The sequence below is a fragment of the Monodon monoceros genome, unplaced genomic scaffold, assembly GCF_005190385.1.
Source record: "Monodon monoceros isolate NGI ecotype Baffin Bay Population unplaced genomic scaffold, NGI_Narwhal_1 Super_Scaffold_7, whole genome shotgun sequence".
Lineage (NCBI taxonomy): Eukaryota > Metazoa > Chordata > Mammalia > Artiodactyla > Monodontidae > Monodon > Monodon monoceros.
In genome coordinates this window covers 97,611,230-97,634,958 of record NW_021703784.1, presented here as the reverse complement: position 1 = coordinate 97,634,958, position 23,729 = coordinate 97,611,230, and the positions used below count along the sequence as shown (strand labels likewise).

General features: G+C 44.0%; 1 protein-coding gene across 8 annotated transcripts; it reads left to right on the top strand.

The window, feature by feature from the left end:
- Window positions 1–35: 35 nt before the first annotated feature.
- Window positions 36–22,823, top strand: CPSF7 (cleavage and polyadenylation specific factor 7). 8 transcript variants are annotated; one of them, XR_003791436.1, is made up of 11 exons: window positions 295–862; window positions 7,408–7,626; window positions 8,468–8,571; window positions 9,156–9,328; window positions 12,170–12,584; window positions 13,089–13,207; window positions 15,453–15,621; window positions 16,245–16,412; window positions 19,723–19,757; window positions 20,339–20,359; window positions 20,775–22,741. XR_003791436.1 is itself a non-coding variant. In XM_029207829.1 (10 exons), the coding sequence occupies exons 2-9, from the start codon at window positions 809–811 to the stop codon at window positions 16,405–16,407; spliced, it is 1,389 nt and encodes a 462-aa protein (XP_029063662.1). In that variant the 5' UTR covers window positions 36–131; window positions 754–808; the 3' UTR covers window positions 16,408–16,412; window positions 20,775–22,823. The 8 variants fall into 8 exon arrangements, 7 of the variants coding, with proteins under 7 accessions (XP_029063662.1, XP_029063660.1, XP_029063661.1 ...); XM_029207829.1 differs by lacking the exons at window positions 19,723–19,757; window positions 20,339–20,359 and adding an exon at window positions 36–131 and having other exon boundaries at window positions 754–862; window positions 9,156–9,301; window positions 20,775–22,823; XM_029207827.1 differs by lacking the exons at window positions 19,723–19,757; window positions 20,339–20,359 and adding an exon at window positions 59–131 and having other exon boundaries at window positions 754–862; window positions 20,775–22,823.
- The last annotated feature ends 906 nt before the right edge of the window (window positions 22,824–23,729 follow it).

Genomic DNA, 23,729 nt, shown 5'->3' with positions numbered 1-23,729 from the left:
CGGAAGATACGTCCTCGCGTATGGCGGAAGTGGCTGTGCGTGTGACGCCGGCGGCGGGGGACCTGGGGCAGAGAGCGGTTCGCGCGCTTCGGGCCTAGTCCGGACTCGCCGCCGCCGCCGCCATATTCCCGGTAACGGGGGCGCGCGGCCGGGGGCCGGCTGGGCCGGAAGAGGGCTCGGGGACGGCGCTGAGGCGGGGAGGGGATCGGTTGAGTTTGGGGTACCCGGAGTTGGCGGGCGGCGGGAGGCGCGGGCCTTTGAGGGAGGGGGCCGAGGGCGTCGGGCCGGGTCTGTGGGGAGGGAGCGCGGCGGGCCTAGCTGTGGGCGAGGACTAGGCCTGGGTGGGGAGCGGAGGTGGTTGGAGATCCGAGACCCGCAGGGACTCTAGCCGGGGCCGCTTGGGGCCTCGGCAGGTGCGGCGGGCTGTAGCTGCGGGCTTCGCCGCGATCGTTCTTCGCAGCGCCATCCGAGGGCCCCTAGGAGCAGAGGCCTGCACTTCCTCGTCGCGCCCCAGGCAGCTGCGGCGCAGCTCCGGTCGGGCCCGAGGGTGGTGGGCAGCGAGCCCCGCGAGCCCCGGTGGCCTGGGAGAGCGAGGGGCGGCGCGAGGCCGGGGGCGGGGCGGAGCGGGTGGGGCAGAGCTCGGGCTGCCTGCCAGGATGCTGCGTCTCTGGAGACGGGAGGTTGGCAACCAGTGCCCTCATCCCACCCTGGGACCCTTATGCCTCTAACTCTGTTTCTTTCTGGATACTGCAGTGGCATCTTTCTTACCTTGTCCATTTTCCGGGCTCGAGATCTTCCTTCCGGAGCCATGTCAGAAGGAGTGGACTTGATTGATATATATGCTGACGAGGAGTTCAATCAGGTGAGGGGTCATCGGGAACGTTGGTATTTTCCTGTACCAGCTGAGGAATCACTTGCACCAAACTTGCAGTGGTTCCAGGCTGTGTCAGTCCATGAAGATTTTATAGGCCTAAACACCCCTCTCTCAGATCTAAAATTTTCCCTCTAGCACAGACTTCCAAGGTTTCTGATCGTTCTGCTTTATGTTAACTTAAGCCTCCAGGCTTGATTTTAAAAGCTTTGATTTAAGAGTAAATAAAAATTAGGTTTAATAGAGTGATGAATCAACCTGTGGAACTTGCTCCCCCAGGAAGCCAGAGTTGGATGTCAGTCTCTTCGAAGACTAACCAAAATTAAAAATCAGAATTAGGTTTGCTATAGTATTCATGAGGATGATGTTGATACCTGTTCCTTTGAGATTCTCTCAAACTGCCCCTGGAGAAATGCAGTCTCCTCCCCCATAGGGCAGTGAGAGGCACAGTATAAAAGATAGCTTTAACGTTTAATTTCAGCTGCATTCCAGTTGTTTTCTGTCTTCCTTCCTTTCAGAAGTAGCTTGACTCCAGGCTTGAGAAGTAAATTTTATTGATGGATCTACTTGTTTGGTGGGGAGAGGTAAAGGTGTTGGACAAACCAGTTACGAAGCAGATACAGACCCAGCCACATGCTCTAAGTTGGATTTGTTGGTCTCTATATGATATGTCAAGAAATACGATACAGTAATCTCCTTTGAAACAATAATTTCATATACAGTTCAGTTCTGAGCTCTTGAGATCAAATCTCAAGAGTGTCCCAAAATCTCTATTTAAAACTTACTAATATCTTGCCTGGATTATTTTCAGCACTGTTCTACTTCAGTAAGCTGGTTCTTCCTGTTGGCATCTTTTAATGGCTACATGTAAGGACCTGGAAAGAGGATAAAAAAAACAGGCTAGGGAAGGAAAGGGTTCTGATTGGACCCTGGCTTTGATATGAAGCAACAGAAGAGGTTGATATATGCCATTTCTTTCACTTGACATAAGTTAGTCATTTTCCCATGTCTTCTCAGGCAAACTGAAGTCATGTACATGTGGCTGTTGATTAACTTAAATACATGAAGATTTTTCTTTAAATTTCAAACAAGTCATAATTATTTCTGGATGAGAAGAAAGGTTTAGAATATTTAGTTACAAACCATTGTTTTCCTGAGTTTTTCATATTACTTTGAATCAGACTTAACTACTTTTTACTTTTTTTTTTAGTACTAGATAGCAAGAAAACAAGGCTTCCTTAGTTGTTTTCAATTATTCATTTTAAAAACTTCTTTTCCCCTAATTTCCTTATCTGTGGGTTGGTAACAGTGCTGCTGATTCACTTTGGGAAATGGGTAGAACAGGGTCCTTGACCACAGGGACATTTGGTCTGAGAAATGAGATTCCGTAATTTCTTAAGCAATGCAGCTTGTAGGTCACAGACAAGACATAGGCCTCATCCAATGGTCACTGCTTTGTCAAGGTAGAAGTCATTGGCCTCAACAATTTGTTCTCTGGTCTCTTTAGTTAAACAGGACTTTTTTATGGGTCTAAGGTAGGCCAAAGATGGTGTGTGAAATCAAGTAGACATTTATATCAAATGGACAGTATTTGATACTTAGTAAGTTGAAAAAAGTATAGATTTTGAATGTCTTATGTCTGGGGGAAGGTCAGGGGAGGGGTGCTTTTTTCCCCACAAGTAAGTTAATTTTTAGCAAAGCTGGTTTTAGTATGTTCTGGAGGCGCTAAAGAAGTGGTAAAAGCTCTGTTTGGCTAGGATTGTTAGAAGCAAGCTTAGACTGAAGGCAGCGAGTACACATTGTGTTTTAGAATGTTATAAGAATGTTATTGATTCACCCCAAGCTTACCCATGCACAAGAACCTTGTCACGTGTACTTTGCTCCCCAGGGAAAATAAGCACTGTTCCTAGATGGAACCCTATCGTGCTGACTCCTGGATCTCTTAAAACATGTGCTACAAAAGCCTCTTTTGCAGAGCTCCTTCACTCCTTTTACAGTTGGAATCTTAGGGTTCACAGCTGCTCTCTTAGGCTGGGGAGAACAACTAGAAAAGAGACTGAGAGCTGCCATCCTGCTGAGTGTTTTGTCTCTGTTCTGTTCCTTATGCAAAGACAGGCACTTTACACAATATGCTTAGTTTTCCTCATTTTTATCAACAAGTATTTATTGAGCTACTTCTGTTTGCTAGGCACTGTGTTAGAAGTAGTGAGATAAAAGGAAAAAATGGACTTCTTTTACTCAAAAGAGGTTCTATTCCTGGTGGTTGAGAGCAGTGGACAGTGATGGAAGGAGAGTGTGAGGTGAGAACTGTGGAAATAGTAATTATAAAGCCAAAAACTGAGCTTTGGTTATAGTTAAAAGAAAATTATATCAAATGGGTTGCTTTGAGAAAAATAAATCCTAAGCTTTATTATTCCCCTTAGATATCAGGAAAAGGGCTGGCAGGTAGGAACATTGAGCAGATAGGTGGGGAAGTTCTCATTTAAATTCATAATCATGCAAGTTCTCTTTTGTAAACCAAGAGGCTTCATGAGACAACCACAGTTATTCCTATGCTGTTAAATGCAAAATTGTCCCTGGTATTAATTCAGTATTAAATACATACTTCTTTTTTAACCTCCCTGAAATGAATCCCTCCACATCAATGCCTGTAAAACATTGTATTTTTCACTTAATTTGTAGACTTAGATTTTTCTTTAACTGCATAAAACACCAGCTCATTTGGTAATCTGAAAGACCTCAGGCCCTATCTGTTTTTCTGTCTTAGCAACTGAAGAGTAAAGTGAACTGATGTTGCTAGCAGATTTAAATCCAAACACAACTTGATACATTGTTTCTTCAATAAAATCTTCAACAGAATCCTCAACAGGTCTGCCTGTGCATCAGAATAGTTCCCACAAACTTCTTTGAACTGAGGCTCTGTGGCACAGAGAGACCATTTGAATCTTGTGACAATTTTGCGTTCATTGAATCCTTTTGTGTTTCTTAAAGTGGTAAGGTAATCCATCCACCAGGGTCTTCCAGGATTGAGTCTGTCATATTCTCTAAGGAACCCTGAAAGAGTAGATTGTTTGCCGAGGCTTACAGTATGGGGGATTTCCAGGTGATATGTTTGATGACTGAGCTGCCCGAGTCTGCATGTTCTTTACCCAATTATCAGCAATAATTTTTGTATTACAACTTTTAGACACACATCTCTAAATCACAGATACTACACGGAAGGAATTCCAGTTTGGTTCCACTGACCATCCAAGATGGTGTGTTTCCTTATTCCCTTTTAGTTCCATTTCACAATCCCTGATTTATTTAAAAAAAAAAAAAGGCATCCTGGTTTGAAGTGTGAAGTAGTGTTGTCTAAGGATTAGAGCATTGGAGAAGATTGAGTGGTTTCTAAGTCCTTTCTCTACCTTGAACCACAAGGGTAAATCATACCTAGTACATGAATAAATAAATAAGTGGTTTGGGGCTTCCCTGGTGGCGCAGTGGTTGAGAGTCCGCCTGCCGATGCCGGGGACGCGGGTTCGTGCCCCGGTCCGGGAAGATCCCACATGCCGCGGAGCGGCTGGGCCCGTGAGCCATGGCCGCTGAGCCTGCGCGTCCGGAGCCTGTGCTCCGCAACGTGAGAGGCCACAACAGTGAGAGGCCCGCGTACCGCAAAAAACAAACTAACAAAAATAAATGGTTTGTCTAGAGTTAGGATTGTTTGAGATGTAAGGCTGTGAAATATTTTACACATAAAATGTTGAGTTATTAGCCGCAGCTTTCTTCACCTTTTTAATTTATTATCCACCCTGTGCTCTCCAATGTTAGCTTCTCCCCGTTCTTCACATACGCATCCTTTTTTATGCAAGGTCCTTATTTATAGGTTTGACTACCTAAAATAGTTTTCCTGTGCTTATTTGCCTCACTGATTCCTTTTCTTGCTTTTAAGTTGCCCCTAAAAAGTTTACTCCCTTTTGCCATTCTCTTTGCGAGATTTTTACAAGCTTCAAACTCCTCTCCTGTGGGGCTTGTTAAGAGCGTTTGTAATACTTGAAGCTATTTACATGCCTCAGGAAGTAGAATCCTTTCCCCCTCAATACCAGAACAATCCAATAGTATTATCATGGTGTGCATGTTCTTCCCTTGTACTTCAGATAAACTGAGAAACTAAAAGATTGTTTCCAAAAGTTGCTAATGGTATGTAGGTCTAAGAATGCATTTTGTAGTTAGTCTCTTCTCTAGTCGAAGTTCAGGATCAGCAGTTCTTGTGATGGTATTGAAGGGAGAAAGTTACTGGAGCTTCCTGTCCTGAGTTGCATTAGGGGAAATGATTCTCCTTCAGGCAATTAAACAAGTTACTTAATACAGGTTCTTTTATTCCCTTAGTATAGGTTCTTTCTTTATTCCTGTTTTTAAAAGACAGCAATGACATGAATGAGCTATAGTTTCCCTAAGACACTCCGAATGTCTCCGAGTTATAGTTTCCCTAAAACACTCCGAACGTCTCCCTGTACTCTCATTTTGGCAGTATCCTCTTTAGCACTGTTTGGATGTTTTAGAATGTTACCTGAAAATATACTTGTCTGATCCTTAAAATAAAAAGATCCTCTCTGAGATAATGACATTGCAAAACCTGAAACATTAAGGTCCCTTAGTAGTAGTTCTTTTGATTTTAGGAATTTTTATATAAGTGTTAGCTTGGGCTGCTGCAACAAAATAGCAAAGACTGGGTGGCTTATAAACAAATGTATTTCTCACAGTTCTAGAGGCTGGAAAACTGAGATCAGGTTCATGTTCTGGTGATCAGCCTCTCTCAGTTGCAGACTGCCAACTTGTATCCTCACATCATGCAGAGCACAGCAGAGCAAGCAAGCTCTCTTGATTCTTATAAGGGCACTAAATCCCTTTCATGGGCTCTACCCTCAAGACCTCATCTCATCTTAATTACCTCCTGAAGGCCCTACCTCCTAATACCATCACATTGGGGAGTAGGGTTTCAGTGTATGTAGGGGGGAATCAAACATTCAGTCCATAACAGTAATATCACATAGGCAAAAAGTATATTTTGCCTATCTTGCAGAATTCACGTTCATATTTGAAAGCTTACTATAACACAGCTTATGATATCGGTGCTTGTCCTGTTTCCTGACCTTTATATATATATATATTTTTTTTTAATTTTTATTTATTTATTTTTGGCTGTATTGGGTCTTCGTTTCTGTGCAAGGGCTTTCTCTAGTTGCGGCAAGCGGGGGCCACTCTTTATCGCGGTGCACGGGCCTCTCACTGTCGCGGCCTCTCTTGTTTCAGAGCACAGGCTCCGGACGCACAGGCTCAGCGGCCATGGCTCACGGGCCCAGCCGCTCTGCGGCATGTGGGATCTTCCCAGACCAGGGCTCGAACCCATGTCCCCTGCATTGGCAGGCAGACTCTCAACCACTGCGCCACCAGGGAAGCCCCTGACCTTTATATTTTAGAGAACTTAACTGTTTTTGTGTATCATTGGACATCTCTGGTATTGCTCAAAGATGTCTCATAAATGTCATGGTAATGTATTGGATCTGCATGTCATTTGAGAAATAGAACTTATAATGGAAAATCCCCCCATTATTCACTTCCCTTTTATTTTTTATATTTCTTTGATGGTTAATGGAAAGATGGGATTATGTACTATGAGTTTTAGAGCTTCTCTAAATCATTTGTGTAAGTCAAAGAGTTTAAACCAATAACTCCCATTCTTTTTTGTGTTTTGGTTCCCACTTTAACATGCTTTTCCCCCGATTTACATTTCTAAATAAATATACTCCCTTTCCTCCCTCCCTGCCTCCCTCCCTCCCTCCCTCCCTCCCTTCCTCCCTCCCTCCCTCCCTTCCTCCCTTCCTTCCATTTTTGGCTGCATTGGGTCTTTGTTGCGCGTGGGCTTTCTCTTGTTGCAGGAGCAGAGGCTACTCTTCGTTGCGGTGCGCGGGCTTCTCATTGCGGCGGTTTCTCTTGTTGCGGAGCACGGGCTCTAGGCGAGCAGGCTTCAGTAGTTGTGGCTCAAAGGCTCTAGAGCACAGGCTCAGTAGTTGTGGCGCACGGGCTTGCCACCAGGGAAGCCCTACTCTATTTCTTATTAAGTTGAAGAGTAAGTTTTGTTTAACTCTTGATTTTGGAAATAGCATAAGATGTTGAAAACAAATTTTCATTAGTGTATCTTAGATGTGGTCTTGAGAAGCTGGCCACATTGATAGCAGTAGCAGATGCATCTCTGTGCATTCTTAGTTTGCTTGTTTAATCGTCATGTACCTTTTGAGTCTCCCAGTGATTAAAGCTAGAAGCACTATAGACTGCTAACAGGGTCTTAGGAGAAACACCTACATACATAAGTATAATTAAGTGTTAAAATTGTTTTACATGGGGAAGTTTTTCTTCCTAGTTTCCTAGAGTAGGACAAGGAAGTTTTGTATGTTTTATAAAATATTTGACCGTGGATTGTAAGTAAATTAGAGTAAAATAGAATGGACAAAACGAAAGGTTTTCAAACCCACCTTTGCCAACCCCTCGTCTCTTAGGACCCAGAGTTCAACAATACAGATCAGATTGACCTGTACGATGACGTGTTGACAGCCACCTCACAGCCCTCAGATGACAGAAGCAGCAGCACTGAGCCGCCACCTCCTGTTCGCCAGGAGCCATCTCCCAAGCCCAATAACAAGACCCCTGCAATTCTCTACACCTACAGTGGCCTGCGTAATAGGCGAGCTGCTGTCTATGTGGGCAGTTTCTCCTGGGTGAGCATGGGTAACCAAAAAGGCTTGTGGATGGGCTGGAGGGAGAGCACTGGGAGGTGATGGCATTTTCAGAAACCACTGTTGCACTGTTTTGTGCTCTGATGGGGTTGGATTTCTTTTTCCTGGGATCAGGTTGGATTGATCTCTGAAAGAGAACTATCCTGAGGACGTACTGGTGCCGAAGAAAGCAATGATTAAGTGGGTAGTTGCTTTTTCTGCCATCTTGTTACCGCCCCTGACCCTGGGGCTTTTATGTCTACCAGGGTCATCTGTGGGATGAGATTTCAGAGTGAACACCTTGAACTCTTGGTGGTCATTAGATGGTCCTATGATAATGATGGGTGAGAGGGAGCAAAGACCTTGATAGCTGTAGTACGCTCGGGGTAGGTGGTGATTGTTGTTCTGCAAAAGTTATTGTGTGACATGTTTGGGGGCTGGTGCTGGGAGGTGGTGTTTTCAAATTAAGAAATGTATATACTGAGGGGAAAGTTGCTGTCAGTGATCAACTCTAGCCTATCAGATCTATAACTAAAAGCTGCTAGTAATCACCGTTTGAGCTGATGACGAGCCAGCCCAAGTGGCAGTCAAAGTTAAAATAGGTTTTAATTTTCTTAGTCTCAAAGACGGGGATTGGGGCAGGGGTGGGTGGTTTTGGAATTCTGCATGGGTGAGGACAATAGGAAAAACGTGCTCTAATTGAAATATTGATGGCCTTCTGGGTTTCCTGTGGGCGGTCATGATTGTGACTAGAATCCTAGGTTTGAGGGAAGGGTTTGGGACATTCTGGGGGAGGGGGGTGTAGCTCCTGACATTTCTTCCTTTTCCATTTTGCCGGCCCCAGTGGACCACAGACCAGCAGCTGATCCAGGTTATTCGCTCTGTAGGAGTCTATGATGTGGTGGAGTTGAAATTTGCAGAGAATCGAGCAAATGGCCAGTCCAAAGGGTGAGGTCTGGATTTGAGAAGCCCCTTTTAGTTTGTAACCATTGGGATGACAGATCTGTACTGTTATTTTGGCCCTGTAATTTAATCCCTCCCACCCCTGGCCCAGTTTACTGCCTTGGTTTTAACAAACCACCTTAGAATGGGGACCTAGCTGCAATGTAGGAGAACATCCATCCATTGAGAGGCAAAGAAAGCTGATTTCTAATTTGAAATAAATAGGAAAATTTTAGCATGACACCTGTTTGTTTTTAGTAGTTTTGTGTGTTTAATATTAGAAAGATAATGGGACTTCCTTGGCAGTCCAGTGGTTAAGACTTCGCCTTCCAATGCAGGCGGTGTGGGTTCAATCCCTGGTCTGGGAGCTAAGATCCCACATGCCTCAGGGCCATGCATGAAACAGAAGCAATATTGTAAAAATTCAATAAAGACTTTAAAAATGGTCCACATCAAAAAAATCTTAAAAAAAAAATATTAGCAAGCTATCCTTGGCTTTACCAGTTTTCACTAAAAGTGGAAGAGAATTTCTGTGTTCCTGTCTTGGTTGTCTAGTAGATTTCACTCGTTTTTAATTTTTCTTCCTCAAGGTATGCTGAGGTGGTGGTAGCCTCTGAAAACTCTGTCCACAAGTTGTTGGAACTTCTGCCAGGAAAAGTTCTTAATGGAGAAAAAGTGGATGTGAGGCCGGCCACCCGCCAGAACCTGTCACAGTTTGAGGCACAGGCTCGGAAACGTGAGTGCGTCCGAGTCCCAAGAGGGGGTACGTGGAGACCATCTGTATGAAGGGGGGGAAGTTTGTGGGTTTGTTTTCTGTGGTGTAGGCTTGGCCTACGATGTGGAAGAGTTTGAGAGAGGGTGGTGGTGATTATGGGTGACAGCATGGCAGTAGGTAAGCCAAAAAATGAGGCTCATGTGCTAGGAGTCAGGTAGGTTCAGGTTATGGCTCAGTTTTGCCACTAATTCATTATGTGACCTTGGGCAGGTCACTTTACTGCTTAGGGCCTACTTCCCCATTTGAAATAGACACTATAAAGTTCCTGTCAAGTCTAAATTATGTGTTTCTATCTAAAAAATCAAGTGTATAGCAAATGGGCTTAATTGTAAGACATGTGTCTATAAATTATTAAGAAGCAACCACCATAAAATATAAATATGATACATAAAGATGGCTGTAATCTTGTCGTAAACATACACTGGAAGGGTGTTCTGTAAGGAATCGACCAAGAGGAGTGCTGGAGAGTAAGAATTTAACAGTGTTTCTCCAGCATTGACCAGGGGGGTTGGGTACCCTTTCTGTTACCTGCGATTTTAGTTTGCTTGGCAAGTGTTTCCCATTAGTAAAGAACGTTGCATCATGCTACCTTAGCCTGATGATAGTATGCCTTAAGCTCACCTTATTCCCTTTATTCTGACCCTGTGCTCACCAAGACACCTTCTGATACTAATTTGGTTTCCCAACTAGGCTCTCCTACTGGGAAGAGAATGCGCTGACCAGCCGACACAAGTATTCCAGTCTGCTTGGCAGTTATATTTCTCATTGTAAATTAATAAATTGTCATTCTGGTTTATGAATCAGTCTCTTGTGAGTTTGGATAGTGTGAATCAATCTCCTAGGGTCCAGTCATCCCTGGGTGAACTGTTAAAATCAAGTTTCTGAACCTGTGAAACCTGGGGACCAACCTTGGATTGTCCTGACTTCAGAAGGTGCAGCCACCCTGCAAGGCCCTGCCTGAAACAGTCAACTGCCAATACTTTCCTTTTACTACAGTGGGGGTATGGCAAAGTTTTCGTTACCCACTTTCTGTCACTGCTTAGGTCCTGCCCTCAAAATAGTGCCTTGTATTTATTGATTGGGTAGTCCACTGGGACCTTGGATAGGGACTCTTGCATAGGAACAACTATGTTCTTATAACTATATTGAGAGCCTAGATGGAAGTGGTGTGAGCTATTGCTCTGGGTTAGAAGGCACATACTTTTCTTCCTTGATAACCTGAATTTTCAAAGTCCATTGTGTTTCAGAGTCTTTCTATGATTCACGCCTCTTCTAGCTTTCTTAAGATGTATAATTTTACAGCTGCATTGAGCACCTAACAGTCCTGGCACCACCTGGCTGTTTACTCCTTGATGTTACCTTTCTTTGCTGAAGTGATGGTGCTGACTGAGTGGTGTTTTTCTGCGCTGTCATGTTGATGGACTTGGGCTCTGTTAATTCACTATATAGCTGGTTGACTTAGTCTGCTTAACAATGGTTGCTACTCTTGGGATTTGTGGCCATAGATACAAAAAGAACCCTTGCTAGTGTGGGAACGGTAGCTGGGAAGGTAGCTAACTTTCAGAGGATTACACTTGCTAATTCCTCTTCTTTCTTCAGCTTGAGAGAACTCAGGGAAATAGCACGTTGCCATGTGTGTGAGACATGAAAAGCAAGAGAATGCTGTGGTAGGCACTGGTGATAAACTATGTTAGAGGAACCAAGGTGGTTGCCAAGGGGATTAATTCCACCTTGTGCTTTCATCAGGAGTTAGTGTTTACTAACAAGTTTTTGTTTAAGGAGCACTCTTCTTTCTCTCCACACTTGTCTCCTAATGGCATCTTTCTACCTCCAAAACTCCCAAGACCTTGTGATCACATTATTCTGTTGGATTCCACATTAACCAGGCTTAGAGTAGACTGTTAAATTGGAAAGAGGGAACAAGTTTAACCAAGTGACTTGACGGTGTCAGAGCCATGTTTCCAGCTGTATACAAACATGTTTTGAGCCCCTGTTTTGCACAACACCATACCACCGTTCCATGATGATGTTCCTAGTAGGCTGCCCTGTGGGGTAGAGGGTTTGGGCCATTGAAATGTAGGGGGAGTTTCCCAGGTTTCAGGCATATTTTGTACCAGGCTTTTGCTAGGAGTCCCTGGTGTCAGCTGTGTGCCATCTGCTCATTCTGTGGGCAGATCTTTCCTTGGCTTGTCTCCCGTGTTTTCTCATTTAACCTCCAGTCTTCTACTCTCTGTTCTGTGGCTCTTCCCCGTCCCAGTTACCAGCTTGGGTACTTGGATGGAGGAAGTGTTATCCATCCCCTGCCCTTCCCTCCCTTCCCCCAAATTCCCTGGCCAAAGAGCCATGGCAAAGAGAAAATTTCAAGTATATAGCAGGATAAAGAAGGTTAACTATTACTAGTCTAAGGAAAGAGTCCCTGAACAACTACCAGAGAAAATGGGATTTCGAAACAGCTTGAATCCAGCTGACAAGTAATGAACATACTTCAGCACTGTCATTTTCTCATGGGTTATTAGGATCCTTCTGCATTTAAAAATAGAAAGCAAATCTAAGGGTAACTTAAATGTGAAGCACTGAGAGTTCTAGATAAAGAGCATTCTTTAACATACAGAATTTAGGGTGGTTTTGCTTCCTGGGTTTATGTCTTAACTAGGTTGCCTCTGAGCTTTCTCTCTGAGGCCAAAGAAAAACAGTAGGTGATTTTACCTTCTTTCTCAGCTACCTGTCACCTTCCTTAGTATGGTGTCAGATGACTTGGTGAAGGATGACCTGGTCCCGTGGTTATGTTTAAAGGTTGGACAGTAACAGTAATTCTGTTTTGCTTCATAGGAATACCTCCACGGGCCCACTCCCGAGATTCTAGTGATTCTGCTGATGGACGGGCCACACCCTCTGAGAACCTTGTACCCTCATCTGCCCGTGTGGATAAGCCCCCCAGTGTGCTGCCCTACTTCAATCGCCCTCCTTCAGCCCTTCCCCTGATGGGTCTGCCCCCACCCCCAATTCCACCCCCACCACCTCTCTCCTCAAGCTTTGGGGTCCCTCCTCCTCCTCCTGGCATCCACTACCAGCATCTCATGCCCCCTCCTCCTCGATTACCTCCTCATCTGACTGTACCTCCCCCTGGGGCCATCCCACCTGCCCTTCACCTCAATCCAGCCTTCTTCCCCCCACCAAATGCCACAGTGGGGCCTCCACCAGATACTTACATGAAGGCCTCGGCACCCTATAACCACCATGGCAGGTAAGGACCATCTTGTTCCTTTCAGATCTGAGCCAGGCATAGTGGGGTAGACAGTGTTTTAAGCATTTTGTTCTCCCTGAGGAAGTAAGTGAGCACTGAATTTTTGTGTTTTCCCTTGTGGAAACTGTTGTCATAGTATTGAGTCCTGGGAAATAGTTAACTATTAGAGAATGTTTTTGTTTGGTATTTTGTTTGCGTCTTACCTCTCAACCCAAACCATGTCCTTCGTATCCCTTTTTAAGGCAGTTGATTAAATGGAGTGCTATAAGTCACTGTTAGGAATGCTATGAGTGTCGAGCACTGTTGGGTCATGCCAGAATTACAAAAGTATATGACATAAATCCTGTCTTTGAAGAGAACATGAACATATAAAACATGTGAACAGGCTGAGAACCATTTAAGACATTATACAGGAGAGCACAGTTAAATAGCATAGTACTCTAGAGTATGGTAAAGTTAACAAGGGGTGTGGGCAGTCAGGCGTGGTATTATTTCTGTGTGCAGCCGAGATTCGGGCCCTCCGCCCTCTACAGTGAGTGAAGCAGAATTTGAAGAGATCATGAAGCGGAACAGAGCAATTTCCAGCAGTGCCATTTCCAAAGCTGTATCTGGAGCCAGTGCAGGTAACTCATCCTTACCGTTGCTGCCTTCTCCTTACCTTTAGTTTTTCCATTGTTTTGTCATTTCCATTGGCAAGAAATTCAACAAGATAAAGTTGGAGCACTCGTAGATTCGCAAGAGTGGCACATTTTGAAAAGCAATATGGTAACCTGGTTTCCTGGCTTTTGGGGAGCTCCACTGGTGCTGTTTGTTTAGCCTGTGTCTAGACCTGCCCCATGAAAACCAACTTAGTGCCTAGACTATAAATAACTAATACTCATTGTGGTGTTTGTTATAGAATGAACTTCCTGCCTCACGGAGACCTTGACCTCAGTGGCTGATCAGTGGATCTTGTGTCTATGTAATGAGTCCAATGCCAAGTGTAGACCTTGGGTTTTCCGAACTGATCATGGTGGTGGACATGGAATCTGATTACATTTGGGGATCGAGGCAGAGCTGGTGGCCTCCATGTAACCTATCCTAGAAAGAGACAAGTCTGTTGGGTGTCAGTCTTAAGGCATAATAATACCCTTACAACTAATTTTTGCCTTGCTGTCAGTATTAAGTTGGCAGAACCAGAAGCCATGCCTTTGAGAGCCAGGGGAACAGAACCTTTGGTTCCTAAGAGAAGAGAATATAGGAAGTTTCCGGGTTCTGGTCCAAGTTTCGCATTATAGCACTAATCATGTTCACTTTCTTCCTGCGAGTTTCCTACACGAATGTAAATATAGATTGTCAGATCTCCTAAGAAATAAGTTAACTCTATTATCATCCATTTTCCATAATTTCTCATCTTTGACTACAAAATTTGAATGCAGAGTGGACTAAAGACAGAAAGTATGTATATTTTCTCTCTCTCTTTTTTTCCACCAGAAACCTTCATGACATCTGAGTAAATCTCTTTAAATTAGAAAATAATCTATGCTCATTGTAGCAAGTCAGATATACAGAGTATAAAGAAAAACAATCATTGTTCTTCACCAGTTCCTTCACACTGAGATGATCAATAACTGAACCTCTGTCTCCTCCCTTTGTTTTGTTCTCATTCCAGTCATTCAAACCACAAATATTTATTGAATTCCTACAAAATAGGCAAAAATTCCCTACTCTGGTAGAGCCAAAATCCTGGTGTTCTTAGATCTCCACAGAATTGCAGGTCCTTCACAGTCTCTGTTCTGTTCTTCACTGCCTCGCACAGGGGGAGCTGCTAGTCCACTGTCACTGGACCCCTGCCTGGTTTCATGCTTTCCTTGTATTATCTTGTCCTTAATGCTAAGAAAGCTTTAGTTTGCAAAAGCATTGTGCAAGTACCCACCCTGACCACTCTCCTTGAGTCCAAACATTGCTCAGATGTGAGGAATGAAGGAGCTAGTTCTTGATGGCAGCATAATTAAAAATATGTGTGTGTGCATATAATATATATATATATATATATATGCACACACAACACACATGTCTTAGGTATATGTTACTTGTATGTATATATGTATTTGGTTATAGATTTAAAATAATTCAGACAGAAATATGCAGTGTTAATAAATGAAAGGCTTCTGTACGAGGACCATCAGTAAGACCACCTTGTACAATTTAGTGTCTATCCTTCAGATTTTTTTTCTGTGCATGTAGCAAAATATATATGTAATTTTGATGGAATATCGTTTCACAGCTTTTTAAAAATACATTCTGGACATCTGTTACATCAACTAATACCTAACGTTTATTGAGCCCTTACTGTGTGCCTGGCACTGTGCTAAGTGCTTTACATGGATTGCTTTGTTTACATACAGATTTACCTCATGCTTTTTAACGACTATGTAGTATTCTGTAGAACCAATGTTCCATAATTTATATAGCCAGACCCTACTGAAGGAACTTTAAGTTGTTTTTGATTCTTTAATACAACAAACAACGCTGAAACAAACATTGTTTAAATTATATACTTGTGAACAGAAGTAGAAAATTTTTAGACGTGCTGGGTCAAAAAGTATGCACATTGTTTATTTTAATGGATGCTGTCTCATAACCTGCAGACAATGACGTGCCGGATTATACATCCACTAGCAGTGTCTGAGAGCATCTGTCTGATTCCAGACCACTAGAATATAGGTGCCATACAGTTTTATACCTGCCACTTCTGCCTCATCCATTTTACTGTGGTTCTGTGGGACAGCTTTTTACTCTTGGTTTGTGTCCTCCTGAGTTCTCCTTTTCATCAGTTAGTTTACTGCCTCTGCTCATCCTTGGCCTTTCCCATCCATCCCCTGTCAGGGGATTACAGCGACGCGATTGAGACGCTGCTCACAGCCATTGCTGTTATCAAACAGTCCCGGGTCGCCAATGATGAGCGTTGCCGTGTCCTCATCTCCTCCCTTAAGGACTGTCTTCATGGCATTGAAGCCAAGTCTTACAGTGTGGGTGCCAGCGGGAGCTCATCCAGGTGAGTTGATGATTGCTTCAGCAGCCTGCCAGCCCTGAGCAGCACTCTTCCAGGGACTGGCAGGGGGAGGAAAGGAGCCCAGGGTATCTGGCAAGGACCTAGTTGAAAGAGCAGACCTAGCCCTCATGTCTTTAAGGGAAAAAAACTAATCAAACGTTTACATTAATAAATGTTGTAATGTCTGAAATCTGTGTTTGGTGAGGCAGTGGGCTTATTTAGGAGGAAAGACTGACGTAGTTCAGAACATGGGCTTTGGAGCCACACATTCTTGAATTTGAATCTCAGTCCTGCTCCTAACTACCTGCATGACCTTGAATATGGAAGTTACTCAACTTTCCAAGCCTCATTTTTCTTATTTTTAAAAAGGGGACAATGGTAGTACTTATCTTACAGACCTGTTGTAAAGATTAGGTGAGATAATGCATGTAAAGCTCTTAGCACTGTGCCTGATACGTTAGTAAGATCTCAACAAGTTTGTTATTAATTTTCAAAAAAAGACTAGGGGCCATGATAGAGTAACAGAAGAGTGGTTTAGGCAAATAGTAGAAGACACCAAAACACAATACTCTTAGAAAGAATGGGGTAAGCCCTCTGAGTGAGGCTGAAAAGTATCCTTCTAATAGGAAAAGACATCGGTCCCGAGAGAGGTCACCAAGCCGGTCCCGGGAAAGCAGCAGGAGGCACCGGGACCTGCTTCATAATGAAGATCGGCATGATGATTATTTCCAAGAAAGGAACCGAGAGCACGAGAGACACCGGGATAGAGAACGGGACCGGCACCACTGAGAAAGGTGGGATGAAGCCTCATTGCTGGCTGGTTGATGATCTCTTATGAAAGAAAAATTATTGATAGTAAAGATTTCTCTCTCTCCTTTTAAAACAAGAAAAGGGTATGGGAAGACTTCCTATTTAGGTAACCAAAAATTCAGGAGGGCAGGTTTTCTGCTTGTTTGTGAGGAGTCGCACCCTGAAATGGACCTGAGATTAAGCTGTTTTTGCTTGTTTTTTGACTGCTTTCACCTGGTATCTGAGACAACACGGCATAATGGCTAAGAACACAGTGTCTGCAGGTAGATGCCAGGTTATGAATTCCAGCTCCTCCAGCCATATTACTTTCTGTTCCTCAGTTTCCTCATTTGTAAGTGGAGATAATAAAAGCAACTGTCTCAGTGGCTTGCTGAGTATTCAGTGAGCTAATCCATATAGAGCATTTAGCACTCATAGTACCTGTCACATAGTAAATTCTCAATAAATGATAGCTATTGTTATTATCATTGTTACGTTTTATTTGTTTATTATTTATTTACTTTCTTTTTGGTTGCGCCGTGTGGCCTGCGGGATCTTAGTTCCCTGACCAAGGATCGAACCCGTGCCCCGTGCATTGGGAGCACGGAGTCTTAACCACTGGACCGCCAGGGAAGTCCCTCATTGTTATACTTTAACCCCACCAAACTTTCAAATGAAAAAATCAGGAAAATTGACCAAGACAGAAAAAAGTAAGACCATTGCCTACTTGTAAGTTCAAGGTGCAACATTAATGATTTTTAAGAATTAATATGTATTAAAAAGATTTTGAAAATCAGGATACTTTAGTCAGAGAGGAGAAAGCTGATCTGAAAAAAATTATCTTTAAAGCTTTAGAGACTGGAGGATATTTCAATGGCAGGATATATTTGTTTTGGAAAAACTTACAGTGATTTTTTTTTTTTTTTAAATAAAGCAAAACAAAGGCAGGAGAGTTAGGGGTGGGGAACTACATTAACTCAAGTAACTGAAAAGTTGAGTTAGGCTTGGCTGGTTCAGGGGCTTCAGCTCTGTTATTTTCATTCTCAGGCTCCAGGTTACATCCCACCAGCTTGGCAATCCAACTGAAAACAAGCTTCCGAAAAAGATTGTTTCTAGTATATAAGCAAGCAAGAGCAGTTGTTGACTCTGTTTCTTTGGAGATCTGTAAAAGTAGTCGAGACTCTGGCGGGGATGGTACGTTTGTGGTTCCTGAAGGCTATTGCATGACCCAGGTGACTTTGGGGTCTCTTCTCAATTTTGCGGCTTCACATCAAGTACATTAGGATAATGTCCTTGGTGTTTGGCTGATTTGGTTGGTCTGAAGTAATGGTAATTGTGGAAGGTGAGTAGGAATAGTTCTGCTTGGTATCTTTGGGGTGGATAGATGGATGACTGGATGCAGAAAGGAAAAGAAACCCTCCCCCCTTCTTGTGAGTGCCTGTAGTTCACAAGCGGTAGCTGGACTGTAAACGGCTGCCTAGTGACAACCTACTAAACAAATAAGAAAGGAGTCTTGTTATGTTTGGCTACTGCCCTCTACTTTGTTGTTTCTGCCATTAACTTAAGCGGAGTTTTAAACAGCTTTGGCCTAATTGAGTCTCAGGCAGTGGGCGGGAGGGTAGGTAGAGTGGGTCTGTGATCGATCTCATCCCTCCTGTAGCAGTAGCAGCATTTCCCTTGTTTGAGCTAGCACAGTTGCTATTGTTGCTTGTAGATTCAGTATCAGTCACCACCCTCCCCAGTCCTGCAGCCCACCGTGTGTGTCCTTTGGAGCTGACTAGGATAAGAGTGACGAAGGAGGTAGTACTTGGTCTGTGCAAAGCATGAATTATAGTCTCTGGGGCCACATAGGTTAGTAGTCGGAACGTGTAGCTGCATGTCACTGTTCTTGGCGGCTTTGCTCCTGACAGCCTTTTGATAGAAAAATTGTGAGATCCTCTGATCATTAGAACTTTGGGGATTGAACACCTGAACCTGAGACTTCAGCTGTCATCTTGCTTCATTTTTTTTCCACCTGTAAAGTGGGACTTTTCTTCCATTATGAGGATGATTCAATTTGAAAAACTGAAAAATCCTATAACCCAGTAGTTCCCAGAAAACAGTCATTTGGCTGGTGCAGGCCTATGACAAATGAGGAAAATTAACTCTTGAGGCAGGTTTTCCAGTTCCCCACTTTTCCTAGTCACCCCTTTAGGTACATTGGTTATTCCTTCTGGTTAGTTAGTCCAAAAGAACTGAATTTGACCCCCCAAAAATGTCCATTTCTCACATTCTCATCCTGGGATTCTTAACTTCATCTGCAGGTACCAAGTTGTGACTTAGGAGATGTCATGTTGAGGAGATGGTGCCTGGGCCTCATTTACCTTGATAACTTTGCAAGCTCTGAGTACAATACCTTTTAGTTAGAAAATACTAGTATTTATACTATACGGAGAGCTGTTCCCTGAGAGCAAAGGGTATGTTCCATCTAGGGGCAGCAAAAAACAGCAGGCTTTTTTGTCCATCCTTCCTCAGGATGGGCATGACCTCTGGGACCTGAAGTCTGATTGACCCACTTTGTCCTCTGTCTGCATTCAAACATTACCACCAAAATGGAGCCATAACCTCTAAGAATTGGGTGCTGTTCAGTTGACCCTTGAGCAGTGTAGGGGTTAGGGGAGCTGACCTCTGCGTAGTCAAAAATTCGAGTATAACTTTATAGTCAGCCCTCCATTTCTGCAGTTCTCCATCCACAGATTCAACCAACCTCAGATTCTGTTGTACTGTAGTATGTATTTATTGAAAAAAAATCCGCATATAAGTGAACCAGCGCAGTTCAAACCTGTATTTTTCAAGGGTCAACTGTAGTTTACTTCTGATGCATTAGTTATCCTCTGAGTCTTGTTTTGTAGCAACAGTTCCCAAATCACATCACTTTTGTGGTATATGTGTGCACGCTTTGGAGTTTGAGGATATTCTTAGGTCGTCTGTGGCTTCAAGTTTTTGTAGTTGTTGGCTGTTGTCTCATTATTTTAGGACATTATCCTGCTTGAAACATAGTAATTCTCACCTCATTGCTATCCTCCTGGTCCAGTGAAAACTGAGCATTCTGTTCAATTTTGATCTAATGCAAAGATTCGGAAACCCAAATTGTATGAAATTGAGGAGTCACTGAGGGCTTTAGTTTCCTCTTACAGAAAATGAGAAAGATACCTGCCTGCATAGATGTTTAGAGAAACCAGAGGCCATGACAGATTCTGAGGACCCCAGGGTGAAATGGTGCCATTTCAGAGTGTAGAAGGATCAGGCAGCTTATGGATGTAGTTTTTCTTGCAGAGCTCCTCCCGGTTTCAGAAGTGCATACATTAAAGGTGAGCATTTATGTATAGGCCATGTTGCCAGTTTGGGTGTTAGTAGAAATCCTAAGCCTGAATTTAATTCCCCCTTTTCCTTTTCGCTATCAGTTCTATTTCGTGTGGTAAGATTGACCAGGCCACCCCCTGCAGATGGATGTTACAATGTTGGAAAGAGGGCTGAGTGTACTGGGGACCTTAAGTTAGGTCGAGATGTGACAAGTGGCTTAACAGTCCTTCACTGCTCAGCAGAAGTTCTTAACCGTGCTTTTAGTTTTCTTGGATGGTGACTGCTGATTCTCTTCCTTGACCTCCGTGCTCTGCTTCTGCTCTGGCCTGACCATGTCACTCCTGCTCGGTGTTAGTATGCTTCTTGGCCCCTCACCCACACCTGTCATCTGGGGAGGACTTAGAATCTCTTGAGTGGTGGTACTTGGAACATCTCTGGCTCTATGTGTATGCTTCTTTAAAAGAAGGAAAAAAGTTTAGTTTTCTTGTGTAAGTACATGCTCCCTGCAAGGGCCTCTTGGGTATTTGGGGGTTAATGGATTTGGTTATGTACACACTTGTTTTCTTACCATTGTACTTCCCATTTCCAGATTTTTCCCCTTCCCCTTAAGGTAAGCTATGACTTGCTCAGAATAGATTTTCTGAAACAGTATTTAAACTCACCATGCTCCCTTAGAGCAACTTTTCTTGAAATGTAGTAGTTTCCAGCCAAAGTCTCCTTTTCAGTCAAACTGCTTTGATGCCTTATTTCATTGTCTATGTTTTTCCCCCTAACCTTAAAGTAAAATGTCACTCCTCTTTCCTCTGTTCTCCTCCATCCATTCCCTCACTACTCACAGTGCCAAACACTCCCAGACAGTTCTGCTGTCTTTTACTTTCCCAGGCTTGCATTCTGTCTGTCTGCATCCCCTACTTCATACGTTTTAACTTTTGAAAATGCCAGTATAATTTATATAAGCCCCTGTTAATCGGAAAGTAACCTCTAACTTGTATTTTCTTTCTTCTCTTCTGATGTTCTCATTGCAGGAGTCTGGTTGGAAGCAAATGTTTTTTTAATGGACTTGCATCTCCTCACCTTGATCAGGACTAAAGGACGGAGGCCGCTCCACCCCTTCCCCTTTCTCCAAGCCCCTAACCCCTTCCAGACACCCACAGGGAATACCCTCTGCCCTGCAAGATTGAAGATTGCCTGGCAGCCCTCCCAGTCCCACTCCTGTTTGCCAGGGTAAAGAACCTAAAGACTTCATGTGGTTGGGAGGGTGGCAGACAGGAAGAAACCATGTCCAGGTCCCTGGTCTCCATAGAGAACGGTGCTTTGTCCAAGGAAACGTATGAGTTTCTGATTCTCCAGGAGCAGTTCAGTGGTGAGGTTGATGGGAAGACATCCTTCCCAAAGGAAACGGATCCTCCCTGTGGGATCTAGGAGAGTGACTGGGTGTGCCAAAATATGCCCAGGGTCCTGCCCTCAGCACTAGGTTTGATGGGGCAAAGAGGGTCCAAACCCCTTGCTAACATACCACTTCTTTAACTCCTTTACCTGCCCAGCCCTTTGAGGAGGGACCATGAGAACAGAAATTACTTTACGGAAAGCTTCTCCTGTTCTTGCTTTTCCCTCTTACTCATTGACGGTTTGTTTCCCTGACCTCCCAGGGGGCTAAAACCCTTTCAACTCCCTGCTGCCCAGCCTGCACAGTGGACTTGCCCCTCCTAAGCAGAGAAGGCCCATGAGGTTGCTTTCTGCTGGGGAGCCTGGCAGAGCCAGTTACCACCCTCTACTGCTTCTTGCTTGGTTCCGTTGCCTCTTGCAATAACCAGCTCCACTAGATGTTCCCTTTCCCTGGGGCTTTTCCATTTCACATGTGGAGCCCTTCCCCCAAGAAGGCTGCTTCCTTGTTTTAGAGGAAGGTACTGCCATTGGGAGTCGGGGACATCGGACCTCAGCAGTGAAGAACCCTTGTGAAATACTAGGAGTGGGGAAGGAGGCAAGTTGGGTGGGATATGGCCTACTTCCATAGGCTTTTCTTTTTTCAGGTTTGATGTGAGCATGGGCTTGCATCCTCCAGGTACATACTTTTACTTATTGTGGGATAACCCGGCACTAGTAGGTAAAGTCACAAATTTGGTATTTTTTCACCTTTTGAATTTTGACTTAATAGCTCCCCTCGCTCTGCCTGGAGGTACTTGCTGCCTCTGATAAGGAGCAAGGAAGAAGTGGAGCCTGACTTTAATGAGCTCAGCTCAGAATTCTAAGGACCGCTCTGGGGGCCATATTCTACACAGGCAAATGGAATTGCTTTTCCCGTAACATCCACATTGTGAGGCGGCTGCTGCTGGAAGAAGCAGCAGCCACAGGGTCCTGCGGTACCCACGGGGCGGCAGATGCTACTTCCGCATGCGTCTGTAGGGCACGCGACATCGAACAGGAAACGTGGCACGTGGGGTGTAGGGTCGCTGGAGACCCTTCTGGCTCAGAGGGGAGAGACTGAGCTGGACCGAAGCCTTCCTCTGTTCCTTGCACGTTTCTGACATAGCCCTCGCTCAGTCACTGAGGGAGTCCCCCAGGGTTGGAGAGGCACATTCCCTTGGGACAGAGGCTACAGGTTTGTAGCTTTTTTCCCCCTGTCCCCCAACCCCATCCCCACCTCCACTTCAGAATATGGCACCCTGCCCAGCCGGCCAAGCGTTAAGTGATGTGCTTATCCTCAAGAGCAGCTCCGGGTGTCTTTTTAATGTAGAGAAAACCAAGTAAGGTGACAGTTTAAGGAGAAAAAAATACATAGAATACCAGAAAAGCCGTTTACCCGGAGAATTTTTTTCTCCCCATTTTTGTTTTGTTTTTACTTGGTGACACAATTTTTAGTTTTATTTCCTGATAGCAAAAGGAAAAAAACCCAACCCTCAAAAAGGCCAAGGCCCCGTCCCCCTGTTGTTGGTGATTTGTTTGTCTTTCTGATAGGTTGAAAATTGTGTAATAAACTTGATGACACTGTCAATCTTTTATACTGCATTGTATTTTTTTTCCTTTTGTAACAAAATATTTTTAAATAATAAATGGGGTGTGAGCTGTTTCACGGATTCTGCATTGAATAGATTTGTTGAGGTGTCTGGGACACGGGTGTGGGCTGATGTAGAGGCTTTGGGAGGGGAGTGAATCCCTGAGTTCTCAGCTGGAATTGCACGGTGGGCGTGTGTAGTGCGTGTGGTGCACCTCCTAGGAGACCTCGTGCGAGCCTTTGGAGGTGCCCCTTGAGGTTTAGCTTTTTTCCTTAACCATCTAAACAGCCTAGTTAATTCCAAGTCATCTTTTATCCTTCAAGGTTCCTAAGATTTATTCTCAGAATAAATGTCCTACCTTGTACAGTTCAGTTCCGATGTCATCAGGTTCATAAAGGGAAGAGTCCTCTGCTAGGCGTTAGAAGATATGCTGGCTAGTGCCTCCTTCACATCTAAATCTGTCTAACCACGGAGGAGCAGCACAACCTCAGTCTCTTTCGTTTGTAAGATGAAAATGATAGCTGTTCTGCCTTCCACATTGGGAGGTCTGAAGAACCATAACAAATGTGAACGTGTTACGTAGACTGCGGTGCTATCTAAATATAAGGGAAGTACAGATTAGAAAGCTTAGCAAAGTGCTGCGGGGTAATCCTTGGGATTCCTGAAAGGCTTTTTAAAAAGTCGGGCGAACAAGAGGAGAGTTAGCATAATAAAAAGATGAACCAGCAACCAGAGGACATATAATGTGTTGCTGAGGCCAGTAAAGGCAAGAGCAGTATCAAAGCAAGAAACCCTTAGTAGAAGGGAAATTCCTTGAGGGTCTATGTTGTTATAAAACTTGAAGGAAAAAAAATAGTTGGAATGCCTCTCAGAACTTAAACCAGGGTTCTCAAGTTGAGTTCCACGGTTGCCTGCATTTCAGTTATGCGCCATGCTTGCTAAAATGCCTTCCTGGCCGCATCAGTCTCTGGAGTCTAGAATCTACGT

Excerpts from the sequence above, each read along its gene's own strand:
- CPSF7 (XM_029207824.1), top strand. The coding sequence starts at position 719 with ATGCCTCTAACTCTGTTTCTTTCTGGATACTGCAGTGGCATCTTTCTT. Across the intron at positions 7,627-8,467 it reads ATGTGGGCAGTTTCTCCTGG|TGGACCACAGACCAGCAGCT; the intron begins GTGAGCATGGGT and ends TGCCGGCCCCAG. Across the intron at positions 9,329-12,169 it reads CGTCCGAGTCCCAAGAGGGG|GAATACCTCCACGGGCCCAC; the intron begins GTACGTGGAGAC and ends TTTGCTTCATAG.